This window comes from Muntiacus reevesi, chromosome 1 (genome assembly GCF_963930625.1).
Source record: "Muntiacus reevesi chromosome 1, mMunRee1.1, whole genome shotgun sequence".
Classification (NCBI taxonomy): domain Eukaryota; kingdom Metazoa; phylum Chordata; class Mammalia; order Artiodactyla; family Cervidae; genus Muntiacus; species Muntiacus reevesi.
Genome location: NC_089249.1, coordinates 27933854 through 27951592, shown reverse-complemented (window position 1 = coordinate 27951592; position 17739 = coordinate 27933854). Strand labels below are relative to the sequence as shown.

General features: G+C 39.3%; 1 protein-coding gene across 4 annotated transcripts in view; it reads left to right on the top strand.

Moving 5' to 3' along the window:
- The window catches only part of BMAL2 (basic helix-loop-helix ARNT like 2), a 102517-nt gene that overhangs the window by 20676 nt on the left and 64102 nt on the right, over positions 1-17739 (top strand). For 2 of the 4 annotated variants that reach the window (XM_065940014.1, XM_065940016.1), the window contains exon 2: positions 17115-17270. The exons of 1 other annotated variant lie outside the window; for it this stretch is intronic. In XM_065940014.1, coding sequence (XP_065796086.1) covers positions 17115-17270 — 156 coding nt within the window. The remainder of the gene's footprint in view (positions 1-17114; positions 17271-17739) is intronic. One more of the 4 variants, XM_065940015.1, reaches the window with a different exon arrangement.

Genomic DNA, 17739 nt, shown 5'->3' with positions numbered 1-17739 from the left:
TTGCAACCTCATGTAGCTTGCCAGGCTCCTCTGTGCATGGGGATTCTCCAGGCAAGAATACTGGAGTGGGCTGCCATTCCCTTCTCTAGGGGATCTTCCCAACCCAGGGGCTGAACCCAGGTCTCCATTATAGCCAGGTCTCCATGAAAGACTGCATTGCAGGCAGTCTTTACTGTCTGAGCCAGTAATTCCATCCAGGTACTCCCAGTGCATATAAAAGTTATATTTATACTCTACTGTGATCTAAGTGTACAATAGGAGTATGTCTAAAAATATGTACATACCTTAATTTTGAAACACTTTATTGCTAAAAAAAATACTAACCATCATCTGGTCCTTCAGTGAGTCATGATCTTGCAATAGCAACATCAAAGATCCTGATCACAGAGCCCTGTGACAAATATAATAATAATGAAAAGTTTGAAATATTGTGAGAATTACCAAAAATGTGATGCAGGGACATGAAATGAGCTATAGGGAAAATGGCGTTGATAGACTTGCCCATTCAAGATTGCCACAGACCTTCAATTTGTAAAACAAACAAACAAAAAAACCACAAGATCTGGGAAGTGGAATGAAATGAGGTATGCCTGTACCTTTATTTAGGTTTTCTGTTTATTCAGCCATCTTCTATCCTTATTTTAATCACCCGCCTCCCCACCTCCAGGAGGCTGCCCCTTGTGTTTTGACATTTTCCTCTCCTGCCATCCCCTGATGTCATCCTGGGTGACTTTGGTCTTTCTTCTCTCTCCTAACACACCTCATCTTCACTGCACTGCAGCGCCTCCTTGGGCACATCTTGTGTGTATATTTGTGCTCAGTCATGTCCGACTCTTTTGCGACCTCATGGACCGAAGACCACCAGTCTCCTCTGTCCCTGAGATTTCCCGGGCAAGAATACTGAAGTGGGTTGCCATTTCCCACTCCGGGGGATCTTCCCACATCTCCTGCATTGATAGGTGGATTCTTTACCAGTGCACCACCTGGGCGATCCCTGGGCACCTCTTGCTTGGCCCTTGAATCAACTGCAAATGCTTTACCTCTGAACATTTCCCTCCTGACCATGGTCTTGTATTTTTATGACTCTCACACAAATATTCTAGCCACCTGCCTGTTCTTTCAACCTGTTCTGATGTCTCCTCTTTCTTACCCATCATGTACTCTGTGATGCACTATTTTGCTATTGTTATCCCTTGAATAACAGCGAGGGTTGGGGCATTGACCCTCAATACGATCAAAAATCCATGTGTAACTTTATAGTCCGCTCTCTGTACCCATGGTTCCGCATTCATGGATTCAACCAATTGCAGACTGTTTAGTACCCTGGTATGTCTTTAATGAAAGAAATCTGAGTATAAGTAGACCTCTGTATTTCAAGCCCATGTTCAACAGTCAATTGCTGAATGTTGTAGATATTATTTATTCATTTGTTTTCTTGAATTTCTACATGACTCCCTAGCAGTTGACTGATGTTGGGCCAGTAAAGCCACCTCTTTTCTCTGCTTTGGTTCTCCAGCTTTTAGACTTCTTGACACTTTTGAAGTCAAGGTCAGGAAAATAAAATTTCCTCCTTCTAGTTTATATAGGAGAAGTGAATCTTTCTGTGATGTGTTGATGTTCTGTCATTGTTAGGTGGGACCCTAATTTCCATGTGAAAGTTTGTTGGTTTTCCCTGTCCATGCTTGGCAGCAAAGTCAGCCTAGAATAGATTTGAGTACAATCTACATTACAGAAATAAATAGGAACCCATGTAAGAAATGAGCCATTCAGGTTGGGCAAATATAGAATGCCTTAGGATGAAACTTGTAGCTTATAATGGGAAACTAGTTCCTAGAAAACAGTGCAAATGTGCCTTCTGCCTTAGTGATAACTAGCCAAGAAATGTAGGGAACTGAGATGCCGTGGTAGGGAACTTCACTAGCTCTCTCGTACCTGGAAATCAAGCTCAAACTGCTTAGTGAGACATCCAAGGTCCCGCACAAACTAATACGGTCTACTCTTCCAGCTTGATCTCCTGTTTCACGCTATAGCCAGCCATATTGATCTACTTACTATTTTCTAACTGTTGTTCAGTAGCTCAGTCATCTCTGACTCAGTCTTTGTGATCCCATGAACTGCAGCATGCCAGGATTCCTTGTCCTTCACCATCTCCCGGAGTTTGCTCAAACAATGAGTTGGTGATGCCATCTAACCATCTCATCCTCTGTTGTCCCCTTCTCCTCCTGCCTTCAATTATTTCCAGCATCAGGCTCTTTTCCAGTGAGTTGGCTCTTCACATCAGGTGGCCAAAGTATTGGAGCTTCAGCTTCATCATCAGTCCTTCCAATGAATATTCAGGGTTGATTCCCTTCGGGATTGACTGGTTTGATCTCCTTGCTGTCCAAGAGACTCCCAAGAGCCTTCTCCAGCACCACAGTTTGAAGGCATCAATTCTTCGGTGCTTAGCCATTTTTATTGTCCAGCTCTCACATCCGTACATGACTGCTGGAAAAATCACGCATGCTTGCTAAGTTGCTTCAGTCATGTCACTAGCTCTTTGCCGACCCTATGGAGTAGTCCGCCAGACTCCTCTGTCCATGGGATTCTCCAAGCAAGAATCAGGAGTGGGTTGCCATTTCCTCCTCCAGGGCTCATAGTTTCGCTATACAGACCTTTGTAGACAAAGTACTATCTCTGCTTTTTAATACACTATCTAGGTTTGTCATTGCTTTTCTTCCAAAGAGCAAGTGTCTTTTAATTTCATGGCTGCAGTCACCATCTGCAGTGATTTTGGAGCCCAAGAAAATGAAATCTGTCACTATTTCTATTGTTTCCCCATCTATTTGCCATGAAGTGATGGGACTGGATGCCATGATCTTAGATTTTTGAATGTTGAGCTTTAAGCCAGATTTTTCACTTTCCTCTTTCACCTTCATCAAGAGACTCTTTAATTACTTTTTGCTTTCTGCTATAAGGGTGGTGTCATCTGTGTATCTGAGGTTATTGGTATTTCTCCCAGCAGTCTTGATTTTAGATTGTGCTTCATCCAGCCCAGCGTTTCACATGATGTACTCTGCATATACATTAAATAAGCAGGGTGACAATATACAGCCTTGATGTACTCCTTTTCCTATTTGGAACCAGTCTGTTGTTCATGTCAGGTTCTAACTGTTGCTTCTTGATGTGCATACCGGTTTCTCAGTAGGCAGGGAAGGTGATCTGGTATTCCCATCTCTTAAGAATTTTCTACAGTTTGTTGTGATCTACACAGTCAAAGGCTTTAGCATAGTCAATGTTTTCCTGAAACTCTCTTGCTTTCTCTGTGATCCAACAGATGTTGGCAATTTGATCTCTGGTTCCTCTGCCTTTTCTCAATCCAGCTTGTAAACTGGAAGTTCTCAGTTCACATACTGCTGAAGCCTCGCTTGAAGGATTTTGAGCATTACTTTGCTAGCATGTGAAATGAGTGAAATTGTGTGGTAGCTTGAACATTCCTTGGCATTAGCCTTCTTTGGGACTGGAATGAAAACTGACCTTTTCAAGTCCTGTGATCACTGCTGACTTTCCAAATTTGCTAGCATATTGAGTGCAGCACTTTCACAGCATCATCTTTCAGGATTGGAAATAGCTCAACTGGAATTCCATCACCTCCACTAGATTTGTTCATAGTGATGCTTCTTAAGGCCCACTTGACTCCACACTTCAAGATGTCTGGCTGTAGGTGAGTGATCACACCATCAGGTTATCTGGGCCATGAAGATCTTTTTTGTATAGTTTTTCTACGTATTCTTGCCACGTCTTCTTAATATCTTCTGCTTCTGTTATGTCCATACCACTTCTGTCTTTTATTATGCCTATCTTTGCATGAAATGTTCCTTGGTATCTCTAATTTTCTTGATGAGATTCTAGTCTTTCCCCTTCTATTGTTTTCCTCTATTTCTTTGCATTGTTCACTTAAAAGGCTTTCTTATCTCTCTTTTTTTTCTGAGAGAGAAAAAAAAATCTTTTCTTTTTTCTTTCTGAACTGCATGTATATCTTACAAGAGTAAGACACGATACTTGTGGAATGTAGAACAATGCAGGAAAGTAGAAAGGAAAAAAGAGCTTTGATTGACCACTCAGATGAAATAATTGGAAAACTTGCACTGTGTTTCCTTCTAGATTTTTTTTCCCCCCTGAAAATATTGGATTGGCCAAAAAGTTCACTCGGGGCTTTCCATCTGATGTTATGGAAAAATTCGGATGAATGTTTTAGTCAACCCAATAGTTATCTTTGTTTCCTGATTTTATGTGGTCTCTGTGTCTCTCATGCTGCTTTTTAAATTAAACAATGCACAAACATTTTCCATATTTATAAAGCTCATAAGCATCATTTTTATTTTATTTTTTGTCAACAACAGAAATTTATTTCTCATGGTCGGTGGGCTGCAAGTCTGCGGTCAGGGTCCCAGTGTGCTTGGGTTCTGGAGACGGGGCTGTGGTGGTGCAGCCGGCCAGCTTCTTGTTGCCATCTCAGAAGGACAGTGAGCCAGCTCTCCAGCCTCTTCTGATAACAGCACTATTCCCATTCGTTACAGTCCAACTCTCACATCTGCGCACGACTACTGAAAAAACCATAGCTCTGACTATACAGACCTTTGTCGGCAAAGTGATGTCTCTGCTTTTTAGTACCCTGTCTAGGTTGAACCATAAAAATGGCTGAGCATTGAAGAATTGATTCTTTTGAATTGTGGTGCTGGAGAAGACTCTTGAAAGTCCTTTGGACAACAAGGAGATCAAACCAGTCAATCCTAAAGGAAATCAACCCTGAATATTCATTAGAAGGACTGATGCTGAAGCTGAACCTCTAATACTGTGGCTACCTGATCTGAAGAGCTGACTCACTTTGAAAAGACCCTGATGCTGGGAAAGATTGAGGACAGGAGGAGAAGAGGGTGACATAGAATGAGATGATTTGATGGCATCATCGACTCAGTGGACATGAGTTTGAGCAAACTCTGAGAGATAGTGAAGGACAGGGAAGCCTGGCATGCTGCAGTCACACGAGGTTGCAAAGAGTTGGACATGACTTAATGACTGAACAACAACAAAATCCCAGTCTTGAGAACTCCACTCTCAGGATCTTTGAGTGGCTCCACCCAAAGGCCCCCATCTCCAAATATAATCATATTGTGGATTGGATTTTGTCATATGAATTTTGTAGGATGCATTCACTCTGTAACAGCATCTAAGTAGGTGCTAAGGAAGAATTGTATCCTCTTATAACTGCCTCACATTGCCTGTTCATAAGCTAAGTAAAGAGTGCCCATTATCTGAGAAGGAGCTCACTCTGAGGAGCTCCTCAGAGCTCTGTATGAGGTGGGGTAGCAGGAAAGGGAGGGATGCTTCTGAGATTCTTTGGGTGATGGAGATCAAAGCCTTCACTTTCGGAAGCCTGTCAAAATAGCTGAAGCTGTGACTCTCCAACTTCACTTATGCTGATAATGTAATAAGTTTCTGCTGAAGAGCTACAAGGATTGAAAAAAAAAGGTTACAGAAAGGGGCCAGACAGACTCCCAGGAAGTCAGGCAATGTGGATATCAATCAAGAGTTAAGCACTTTCAACCTCTCTACTCCACAGATCAGGTTAAAATTCCAACACCCCTGACTTTAGATTAAATTTCTTCTATCCCAAAGGAAAGATCTTTGGGGTGCATATTAGATATGATAAGATCAGAACAGCAATGGTCCCTGAATGGCTCACAATTAAACAATCTGACAGTCAGAAGTGCTTTACAAAGGAGAGGAACACTCTGATAATGAACAGGCCTGGGGGCTCCCTTGATAATGAGGCATCCAATTCTATTTTCCCTTGTATGAGCCCTGGAGAAGGAAATGGCAACCCACTCCAGTATTCTTGCCTGGAGAATTTCATGGATAGAGGAGCCTGGCAGGCTACAGTCTGTGGGATCACAAAGAGTCAGACACAAATGAGTGACTAACACTTACTTACCTAAGCACGCAGAGCTTTCTTCAAGGGGAGCAACTGAATAGAGCTTCAAGAAAATAAATACTTCTTAGAATGCAGCTTCAGTCAACCCCTGAAACTTCACCCACTTGCCAAAGGTGTCACATATTCAATAAGCAGAAGAGTGGAAGTACCAGTGGCACAACACGCCATCTTAGGGAGAGACCGTCAATGCCAATTTTCGGACATGTAAAAGCAGGATGCCAGTTTATTTCTGAATGCAAAGTGTCTGTATCAGAAGACTGTCTGAGTGTCAGTGTGGTTTCCTTCATTTTTCTCCCTGTAGGTAGACCCATGTAGAAGTCCTGCTTTTGAATCAGAGGTCAGCTGCTTTCGTGGTGACTGAGGTTGAGATTGTGGAAAAAGGTCATCACAGATACAGTTCTTCCTGAATAGGAAGGCATGTATTGGGGTCTGAAATTGAGTACTCTTCAAAAAGAGTAGGGGTGTTTGAACTGTGAAGGCTCTATTGACAAATTCTATCTAAGAGAATGGATGGAAATCTGGAAAATTACCTGATTAGACTGCTGTATCTCAACACCCTGTATGAGCTCCCATTTTTGAGCAAGCTATTCTGCTGGCTTCAGTTAAGACCAGTCTGGCTAAATATCTGCTTTTATTCAGGGTTCGTTTGGCTGTTTGGATTGAAACATAGGAAAGACGGTTGTGGAAGACTTACTTGCTTCCATGAAGAGTTGTAAGGACTAATGGATAAATGTCTTGATAGGTTTACATGAAATATCAATGAATCTAAACCTCATCCCTGCTGTGAATTTTCTAGGTAATCTGCATTTCTGGATGGTCCATGATGATTAGGTATCTGGTTTCTGGTCTGATAGGTGTTCTGTCAATTTAGTGTGCATTCTGTTTGATGTACGAGAAGGTAAAATTTGTTCTGAAAAAGTCCAGTTTTACTGATCAGACTCACATCAGCAGATGCATTTCCTAATATTTGACTGTGGTATATTCTCCAGATACATTACCTAAATGTCATTTTTAATGATAGTGTTGTTGTTGTTTAGTTGCTAAGTCATGTCCGACTCTTTCGTGACCCCATGGCCTGTAGCCCACCAGGCTCCTCTGTCCGTGGGATTTCCCAGGCAAGAGTACTGGATTGGGTTGCCATTTCCTACTCCAGGGGATCTTCCTAACCCAGGGGTCAAACCCAAGTCTGCAGCATTGGCAGGCAGATTCTTTACCACTGAGTCACCAGGAAAGTCCGAAGATAGTGTAGAATTGTACTAAATGTATTTGTTTCACTTCCTGTTAATGGTGTTCTCTTAGCCTGAAATACCCATCCAAAAAATGTTTTCAAGTGTTACTCCCTCCCTAAAATACAAGTGCCCTTCCCTCTGTGTTCTGGCAGGATGAACTCATAAACTTGTACCAAATGCATTCTGCATTTGGTTTCTATGTCTGTGCATCTGCATATGCACAAACGTATACAGATTTATAAACTTCTTGATGAAAGTTGAAAGAGGAGAGTGAAAAATTTGGCTTAAAACTCACCATTCAGAAAACTAAGATCATGGCATCCAGTCCCATCACGTTGTGGCAAATAGATGGGGAAACAATGAAAACAGAGAGAGACTTTATTTTTTCGGGCTCCAAAATCACTGCAGATGGTGACTGCAGCCATGAAATTAAAAGATGTTTGCTCCTTGGAAGAAAACCTATGACCAACCTAGACAGCGTATTAAAAAGCAGAGACATTACTTTACCGACAAATGTCCGTCTAGTCAGAGTTATGGTTTTTCCAGTAGTCATGTATGGATGTGAGAGTTGGACTATAAAGAAAGCTGAGCGCTGAAGAATTGATGCTTTTGAACTGTGGTGCTGGAGAAGACTCTTGAGAGTCCCTTGGACTGCAAGGAGATCCAACCAGGATTTCCTAAAGGAAATTAGTCCTGAATATTCATTGGAAGGACTGATGTTGAAGCTGAAACTCCAATCCTTTGGCTGCTTGATGCAAAGAACTGACTCATTGGAAAAGACCCTGATGCTGGGAAAGATTGAAGGCAGTAGGAGAAGGGGGCAACAGAGGGTGAGATGGTTGGATGACATCACCGACTCAATGGACATGAGCTTGAGCAAGCTCTGGGAGTTGATGATGGACAAGGAAGCCTGGTGTGCTGCAGTCCATGGGGTCACAAAGAGTCAGACACAACTGAATGACTAAACTGAACTGAACTGAACTGAGGTCAGGTACTAAATCTTAACCCTTTTAAACATATTGTCTACCTGGTTCGACTCTTAATAATTATTGTGAAATAATACAGTGTTTTTAATCTCTGCTGAGTAAAAGCTTTTTCACCATTTGCACATTTATAGCAAGTTGGTATTTTTCCTGTACTGCCAATTAGTATTTCATTTCTATTATGTGACTAAGCATCTTCCAGTAACTTGTCAGTGGTAAGAAGCAGTATTTGGTTTCCATTGTAACAAATTAGCACAAACCTGTGAAACAGCTACTGCTTGTTATTTCAGAAAGCTATTTCTGATTGACAAATCTCATGCCACATAATATCTTTTCTTCCGGAAGACAATCAGGTGCATTTTTCCTTCTGTGGAAGAAAAGTGATAAAAAAGAAGTAATGATAGGGAGTAGGCCTCCTTGTTTGTGAAGTAGGTACCGTGGAAAATTGCATATTCTTTATTGTGGGAATTTCATCATTCCTAGCAGCCCAAATATGTGAATCTGGAAATCCCAATTTTCCACCCCTTTCAGTTTCTCTTTTGAATGTCTGTGGGTAATGAAATGAAAGGTGATTCATTCCTTCCACAAACCCTAAAAACTGTATGTCTGGCACTGTGCTAAGGTTTGGAGCTAAAAAGATGACATGGTCCTGAAAACCAAAAGCTTCCAGTGTTGGAGCTTACAACCAAATAGATGATCTGTGCTAAGCTAAACCAAATAGAGAATCAACCAAATAAAGGACCTCATAAATCTTTCCCCTGCCTCTTTTTTTGTTGATTCCATGGGCTGAACACCATTTGACATCCTAAAGAGCAGGATCTTAATGAAGCAACCAAAAGCACCAGAAGCAATTAAATTTAAAGTGAAAGCACTTAGTACTGAGAAGGACACAGAATCAATTTTCTGGTGTTCTTGAAAAAAGTGCATAACCTGAATTTAGTCATCAGGGAATAATAGAAAAAACTAAACTGAGAGACAACCTATACAATACTTGCTAACTACCTTTCAAAAATATCAATAAAGATGAAAGAAAACAAGATGTTTAAAAAAAAACTGAGGACAATTAATAGGCACTTTTTTTTTAACCTAGCATTATTGAGATTCATTCATGCTGACTATATCAGTACTACATTCATTTTTACTACTCTTAGTATTCTATCCAATGAATAAACAATTTATCCATTTGTTGAGGGAAATTAAAGAGTTTCTGGTTTTCTCATTAATTTTTGTTGTTCAGTTGCAAGCCGTGCTGTGAAGGTATTTCTTGTACATGTCTCCTAAGATAGAGGTCCCCCACCTTGGGCTACACGGCAGGAGGTGGATGGCAGGTGAATGAGCGAAGTTTCATCTGTATTTACAGCTGCTCCCCATCCCTCGCATTACCACCTGAGCTCTGCCCCCTGTCAGATCAGGGGCAGCATTCGATTCTCACAGGGGCATGAACCCTAACCCTAAAGTCAAGGCAGAATATCCTGAGATTGCTGCAAAATAGAAATAAAGAGCACAAGAAATGTAATGTGCTTAAATCATACTGAAATCATCCCCCACCCCTGGTCCATGGAAAACTTGTCTTCCATGAAAACAGTGTCTGGTGTGGAAATAGTTGCAGACCGCCGTTGTAAGATATATGAGTTTCTCCATATACTTAGGAATGAAACATTAAACCATGTTATTTGCATATGTTTCACTTTATTAGTGAAAATAAAATAAAACTAATGCAAAAATAGTTTCCAAAGTACTTGTAGCAATTAATTTTCCCACCAACAGAGCTTTCCATTGTTGTTTCCATTGCTCTACATTCTCGCTTACACTTGGTATCATTAAACTTTGCCTTTGTAGCCATTAGATGGGTATGCAGTATGTCACTATAGTTTACTTTGGATTTTCCTGATTACTAATGAAATTGAGTATTTCATTTTTGTATTGATAATTGGAATTTCTTTTATGAAGTGCCCATTAAAGCCTTTCCAGTTTTCTGCAGGCTTGTTGTATTGATGCAATGGCATTCTTTATACAGTTCACATAGTAACCCTGTATTGTTTATATGTGTAGCACATATCTTCTCCCAGTTTGTGACTTTTAGTTTCCTTCTCTTTATAGTGCCTTTGGATGAATATTAACTTAATTTTAAGATGATTTTTGTCAGTATTTTCCTTTATTGTTTTTATATTTTATGTTTGGGAAATTCTTTCTACACCAATAGCTTATTCTGTTTCCTTCAGAGTATTCTCTGTTAATTTTGGCCTTTTACGTGTAGGTCTTTAATCTAGTTGAATTGAATTTTTATATTTGGTTTGGTTTTTATATTTGGCATAAGGTAAGGGATCTGACTTTATTCTTTTTCGTAGAGAAAATAAGTTGGCACAGGGTTATTTATTAAAAAGCTGGACTCCTCATGCTGATTTGAAAGTCCACCTCTGACATTTAGCAGATGTCCATATTTATGTGTCTGGGCTCTCCATTGTTTTCTTTTGGTTTGTCTATATCTCCACACCAATACCACCCTATCTTAATTACCAAAGTTTTATAACATTTGATATATGAGAGGCCCAGTCCTCTCACATTTCCCTTGGCTGGTCGTAAGTCATTGCACTACCATATATATTTTATATTCAGCTTTTGAAGTTCCACCAAAAAAGAGAATATTTTGAGAGGAATTACACATCCATTTTAGGAGAATTGAAATATTTATGATATTGAGGCTTCCCATCCATAAACATGGTATATTCTTCCATTTATTTGAATCTTTTTCAGTGTTTTAAATAAATTTTTATAATTTTCTCCAGAAGGACCTTATGCATTTTTATTAGCTTATACATTTATTCTTGTACATTTGTTCTTTATGTACTCTATATTTTTTGAAGTTATTGTAAATTATATTTTTTAAGTATTATTTTCTTATATTATGTTACTGGTGAATGGAAAGGCAGTTGATTTTTGTGTATTGACTTTATATATAGCCAACCTTGATCCATCCCCTAATTTTAATAATTTATATGTTGACTATTTTGGGTTTTCTATATTTCCCAAAAATGATATTATTTTTTCTTTCTTTCCAATTCTTATTCTTCAAGTATAGTTTCTTGCCTTATTTCACTGACAGATCTATTAATAATACAGTGTTGAAAGATGTTCTTTGTTGTTTTGTTTAATGTTTTTGTTTCTGATTGTAAAAAGATTTTTTCAATGTTTCTTCATTAGTATTTCTGAACCTTTTAAGATAATCATATTTTTTCAATGAGCTCTTATTTTGGTAAATTATATTCATCAATTTACTAATATTAAACCAGTATTACATTCCTGGGATACAACTATCTTGGTCATGATGGGTTATTCTTTTTATACATTTCTGAGTTTTTGTTAATATTTTGTTAAGATTTTTATATATTTGTTCATAGATGAGATTAGGCCTATAGTTATCCTATCTTGTACTGCCATTGTCAAATTTTAATGTCAAATTTATGTAAACCTTATAAAAAGATGTGAGGGACAAAGAATTCCTTCTTCTTCTATGAAAATGGAAGTGTTAGTCACTCAGTCATGCATGATTCTCTACAACCACATGGACTGCAGCCTCCAGGCTCCTCTGTCCATGAGATTTCCCAGGCAAGAATACTGAAGTAGGTTGCCATTTCCTTCTCCAAGGGATCTTTGCAACCCAGGGACTGAACCCGGGACCCCTGCCTTTCAGGAAGATTCTTTACTGTCTGAGCCACCAGCGAAGCCCCACTGGAATTGAATATGTAAGAAAGAATATAGGAATATTCAGGTTTTTATTTCTTTTTGCTGCATTTTCTGTCGGTTAAAATTACCCAGGGACAATTATATGCTATCACTTATATGTAGAATCTTAAATATAATACAAATGGACTTATTTACAAAAAAGAAACAGACATAAAAAACAAACTTCAGTTCAGTTCAGTTCAGTTGCTCCATTGTGTCCAACTCTTTGCGACCCCATGAACCACAGCACGCCAACTCCCAGAGTCCACCCAAACCTATGTCTATTGAGTCGGTGATGCCATCCAACCATCTCATCCTCTGTCGTCCCCTTCTCCTGCCCTCAATCTTTACCAGCCTCAGGGTCTTTTCCAATGAGTCAGTTCTTCGCATCAGGTGGCCAAAGTATTGGAGTTTCAGCTTCAGCTTCAACATCAGTCCTTCCAATGAACACCCAGGACTGATCTCCTTTAGGATGGACTGGTTGGATCTCCTTGTGTTTACCAAAGGAAAAGTGAGGGTAAGGGATACATTAAGAGTGTAACATTAACAGATACACACTTCTATATATAAAATAAACAACAGCGATTTACTGTATGGCACAGGGGACCATATTCAATATTTTACATTAGCCTATGAGGCAAGGAAACTGAAAAAGTATATATAAAATTGAATTTAATAACTTTGCTGTACACTTGAAATTAACACAATATTATAAATAAACTTTACTTCAAAAACATTCTCTAGTATTTTTTTCATTTCATGTAAATTTTCAAATATTTAGACTAATTTTTTCATGAGAATTTATTATCTTTTAAATCTCTAGAGCATCTGAAATTATGACCCCCACCTTCATTCCTATCTTTATTCATATATGCCCTCTTTCTTTTCTTTTTCTTTAAAAAAAAGTATGGATTGCAAAAGTATGTAGTCAAGAAACACCTGGTATAATAGGCAAATTTGGCCTTGGAGTATGGAATGAAGCTGGACAAAGGCTAATAGAGTTTTGCCAAGAAAACACACCGGTCATAGCAAACACCCTCTTCAAACAACATAAGAGAAGACTCTACACATGGACATCACCAGATGGTCAACACCGAAATAAGATTGATTATATTCTTTGCAGCAAAATATGGAGAAGCTCTATACAGTCAGAAAATACAAGACCGGGAGTTGACTGTGGCGCAGATCATGAACTCCTTATTGACAAATTCAGACTTAAATTGACGAAAATAGGGAAAACCACTAGACCATTCAGGTATGACCTAAATCAAATCCCTTATGATTATACAGTGGAAGTGAGATATAGATTTAAGGGACTAGATATGATAGACAGAGTGCCTATGGACTATGAACAGAGGTTCATGACATTGTACAGGAGACAGGGATCAAGACCATCCCCAAGGAAAAAACTGCAAAAAAGCAAAATGGCTGTCTGAGGAGGCCTTACAAATAGCTGTGAAAAGAAGAGAAGTGAAAAGCAAAGGAGAAAAAGAAAGATATACCCATTTGAATGCAGAGTTCCAAAGAATAGCCAGGAGAGATAAGAAAGCCTTCCTCAGTGATCAGTGCAAAAAAAATAGAGGAAAACAACAGAATGGGAAAGACTAGAGATACCAAGGGAACGTTTCGTGCAAATATGGGGTCAATAAAGGACAGAAGTGGTATGGACATAACAGAAGCAGAAGATATTAAGAAGAGGTGGCACGAATACACAGAAGGACTATACCAAAAAAAGATATTCATGACCCAGAAAATCAAGATGGTGTGATCACTCACCTAGAGCCAGACGTCATGGAATGTGAAGTCAAGTGGGCCTTAGGAAGCATCACAACAAACAAAGCTAGTGGAAGTGATGGAATTCCAGTTGATCTATTTCCAGTCCAGATGATGCTGTGAAAGTGCTGCACTCAATATGTCAGCAAATTTGGAAAACTCAGCAATGGCCACAGGACTGGAAAAGGTCAGTTTTCATTCCAATCCCAAAGAAAAGCAATGCCAAAGAATGCTCAAACTACCACACAATTGCCCTCATCTCACACGCTAATAAAGAAATGCTCAAAATTCTCCAAGCTAGGCTTCAACAATACATGAACAGTGAACTTTCAGATGTTCAAGCTGGTTTTAGAAAAGGCAGAGGAACCAGAGATCAAATTGCCAACATCCATTGGATCATCGAAAAAGCAAGAGAGTTCCAGAAAAACATCTACTTCTGCTTTACTGACTATGCCAAAGCCTTTGACTGTGTTGATCACAACAAACTGTGGAAAATTCTGAAAGAGATGGGAATACCAGACCACCTGACCTACATCTTGAGAAATCTGTATGCATGTCAGGAAGCAACAGTTAGAACTGGACATGGAACAACAGACTGGTTCCAAATAGGAAAAGGAGTATGTCAAGGCTGTGTATTGTTACCCTGCTTATTTAACTTATATGCAGAGTACATCATGAGAAATGCTGGGCTGTATGAAGCCCAAGCTGGAATCAAGATTGCCGGGAGAAATAGCAGTAACCTCAGATATGCAGATGACACCACCCTTATGGCAGAAAGTGAAGAAGAACTAAAGAGCCTCTTGATGGAAGTAAAAGGGGAGAGTGAAAAAGTTGGCTTAAAGCTCAATGATCAGAAAACTAAGATCATGGCATCTGGCCCCATCACTTCATGGCAAACAGGTGGGAAAACAGTGGAAACAGTGGCAGACTTTATCTTCTTGGGCTCCAAAATCACTGCAAATGGTGACTGCAGTCATGTAATTAAAAGAAGCTTACTCCTTGAAAGAAAAACTATGATGAACCTAGATAGCATATTAAAAAGCAGAGACATTACTTTGCCAACAAAGGTCCATCTAGTCAGAGCTATGGTTTTTCCAGTAGTCATGTATGGATGTGAGAGTTGGACTATAAAGAAAGCTGAGCACCGAAGAATCAATGCTTTTGAACTGTGGTGTTGGAGAAGACTCTTGAGAGTCCCTTGGACAGCAGGGAGATCCAACCAGTCCATCCTAAAGGAGATCAGTCCTGAGTGTTCATTTGAAGGTCTGATGTTGAAGCTGAAACTTCAATACTTTGGTCACCTGATTGGAAGAACTGACTCATAAGAAAAGACCCTGATGCTGGGAAAGATTGAGGGCAGGAGGAGAAGGGAACGACAGAGGATGAGATGGTTGGATGGCATCACCAACTCAATGGACGTGAGTTTGAGTAACCTCCGGGAGTTAGTGATGGACAGGGATGCCTGGTGTGCTGCAGTCCATGGGGTCGCAAAGAGTAAGACACGATTGAGTGACTGAACGGAACTGAAAAAAAGTCTTGCCATAGGGTTATTAGAATTTCCAATCTGGCAGAACCTATGTTTAGCTTTTTTGATATGTACTAATTTGTATTCTAATTCAGTATTTCTAGTGTTATTTTAATGATTTCCTTTCTCCTAATTCTTTAGATTTATTTTAGTTAATTTTTCCTGATTTCTTAAAATAAATGATTAACTCATTAAATTTCAAGAGCCTCTTGATGAAAGTGAAAGAGGAGAGAGAAAAAGTTGGCTTAAAGCTCAACATTCAGAAAACTAAGATCGTGGTATCTGGTCCCATCACTTCATGGCAAGTAGATGGGGAAACAGTGGAAACAATGGCTGACTTTTTTTTTCTGGGCTCCAAAATCACTGCAGATGGCGATTGCAGCCATGAAATTAAAAGACATTTACTCCTTGGAAGAAAAGTGATGACCAACCTAGACAGCATATTAAAAAGCAGAGACATTACTTTGCCAACAAAAGTCCATCTAGTCAAGGCTATGGTTTTTCCAGTGGTCATGTATGGATGTGAGAGTTTGACTATAAAGAAAGCTGAGCCCCGAAGAATTGATGCTTTTGAACTGTGGTGTTGGAGAAGACTCTTGAGAGTCCCTTGGACTGCAAGGAGATCCAACCAGTCCATCCTAAAGGAGATCAGTCCTGGGTGTTCATTGGAAGGACTAATGTTTAAGCTGAAACTCCAATGCCTTGGCCAACTGATGCGGAGTGGTGACTCATTTGAAAAGACCCTGATGCTGGGAAAGATTGAGGGCAGGAGGAGAAGGATGAGATGGTTGGATGGCATCATTGACTCGGTGGACATGGGTTTGGGTAGACTCCATGAGTTGGTGGTGGACAGGGAGACCTGGCGTGCTGCAGTTCATGGGGTCGCAAAGAGTTGGAAACGACTGAGTGACTGAACTGAACTGAACTGAAGGGTTAAAATTTCCCTCTAAGTCAGTTCAGGTTTAATTGAATTTTAGTCAATTCAAGACTAAAAATATTCATATCCTGTGATCTTGTTAACCTATTTCTGGGATACTATCCACAAGAAATAAGTAGAAGATGAAAAGAATTAGCCAGTGGATAAAAACTTGGTGAAAAAAATAGAAACAAACTTAGATTTCAGCAATAGAAGAGTGGTTAAGCAGCTATGACAAAGCTGCATGATAGCATATTATGCAGTCATTAGAATCATCTATAAAGAATTTGTAATAACACTGTAAAGTTATTATCATAATGATATGTAAATAATGCAGAATATACTCTATGATTTCAATTGCTATAAAAACAACTATAGAAAAAATTCTAAAAGGAAGTAATTCTAAATAGTAACATTAGTTGGCGAAATTTGGATTTCCCCCCTCCATTCCACCTTTTTGTGTTTTCCATATTTCCTGCAATATCTGTATATATTTTTTATAATTAGGGAAAATAAAGATACAGACTAACAATACATTGTTAACTAATATTTGGTTGTGTATAATTAGTCTTTCATTCCATGTCATTTAAAAAATTTATTTATTTATTTTTGGCTGCACTGGGTCTGCATTGCTACCTGTAGGTTTCTCTAGTTGAGGTGAAGAGGAGCTACTGTCTAGCTGTGTGCTGGCTCCTCATTGCGGTGGCTTCTCTGGTTGTGGAGTACAGGCTCTAGGGCACACGGGCTTCAGTAGTTGTGGCAAGTGGGCTCTGGAGCAGAGGCTCATTGTTGTGGCACATGGGCTTAGTTGTGCCACTAAGATGTGTGCACTGTGGCATGTGGCAGGGGATTCCCAACCACTGGACCACCAGAGAAGTCCCCCATTTTATTGTTTACTTGACATTTTAAAATATCAAAGTAGAAAGCCATTTAAAATATGTGATCTAGATATATAAAATGAAAATTAATGTTTCAAATAGATGTTTTATTGCAGTTTATGTCTCACAGGTAAAGTGTTGATGGAAGGGAACCAGTGCATTGCTTCTGTGGTTTCCAGTCATCTAAGCCCCTGGACTAAACCAATGTCCTTCAGCCCACATGTGACAGAGTTGCCAAGAAAACAAAGACGGAGTGATTCAGACCCATCGCAGTAAGTGAGTTTGTTCCTGTAACCCCAGGAAATCTTCAACCCTAGGGAGAAAAGAAAAATATTACTTTTTAAACAAATTAAAACCTTTACTTTCTTTTTGTTTCTTTTTAATTGAAATGTAGTTGATTTATAATTTTGTGTTAGTGTCTGGTGTATAGCCAAGTGATTCAATTATACAGATACATGTATATTCTTTTCTATTATGGTTTAATATATGGATGTTAAATACTTGTGCTGACCTGTACAATAGGACCTTGTTGTTTAGCCATTCTAGATTGTCTATAATAGTTTGCATCTGCTAGTCCCAAATTCTCAATTCACACCCCGTCCTTGGCAACTGCAAGTCTGTTCTCTAAGGCTGTGAGTCTATTTCTGTTTTGTAGATAGGCTCACTTGTGTCATATTTACACTCCACATATAAGTGGTATCATGTGGTATTTGTCTTTTTCTTTATGACTTAGTTTGCTAG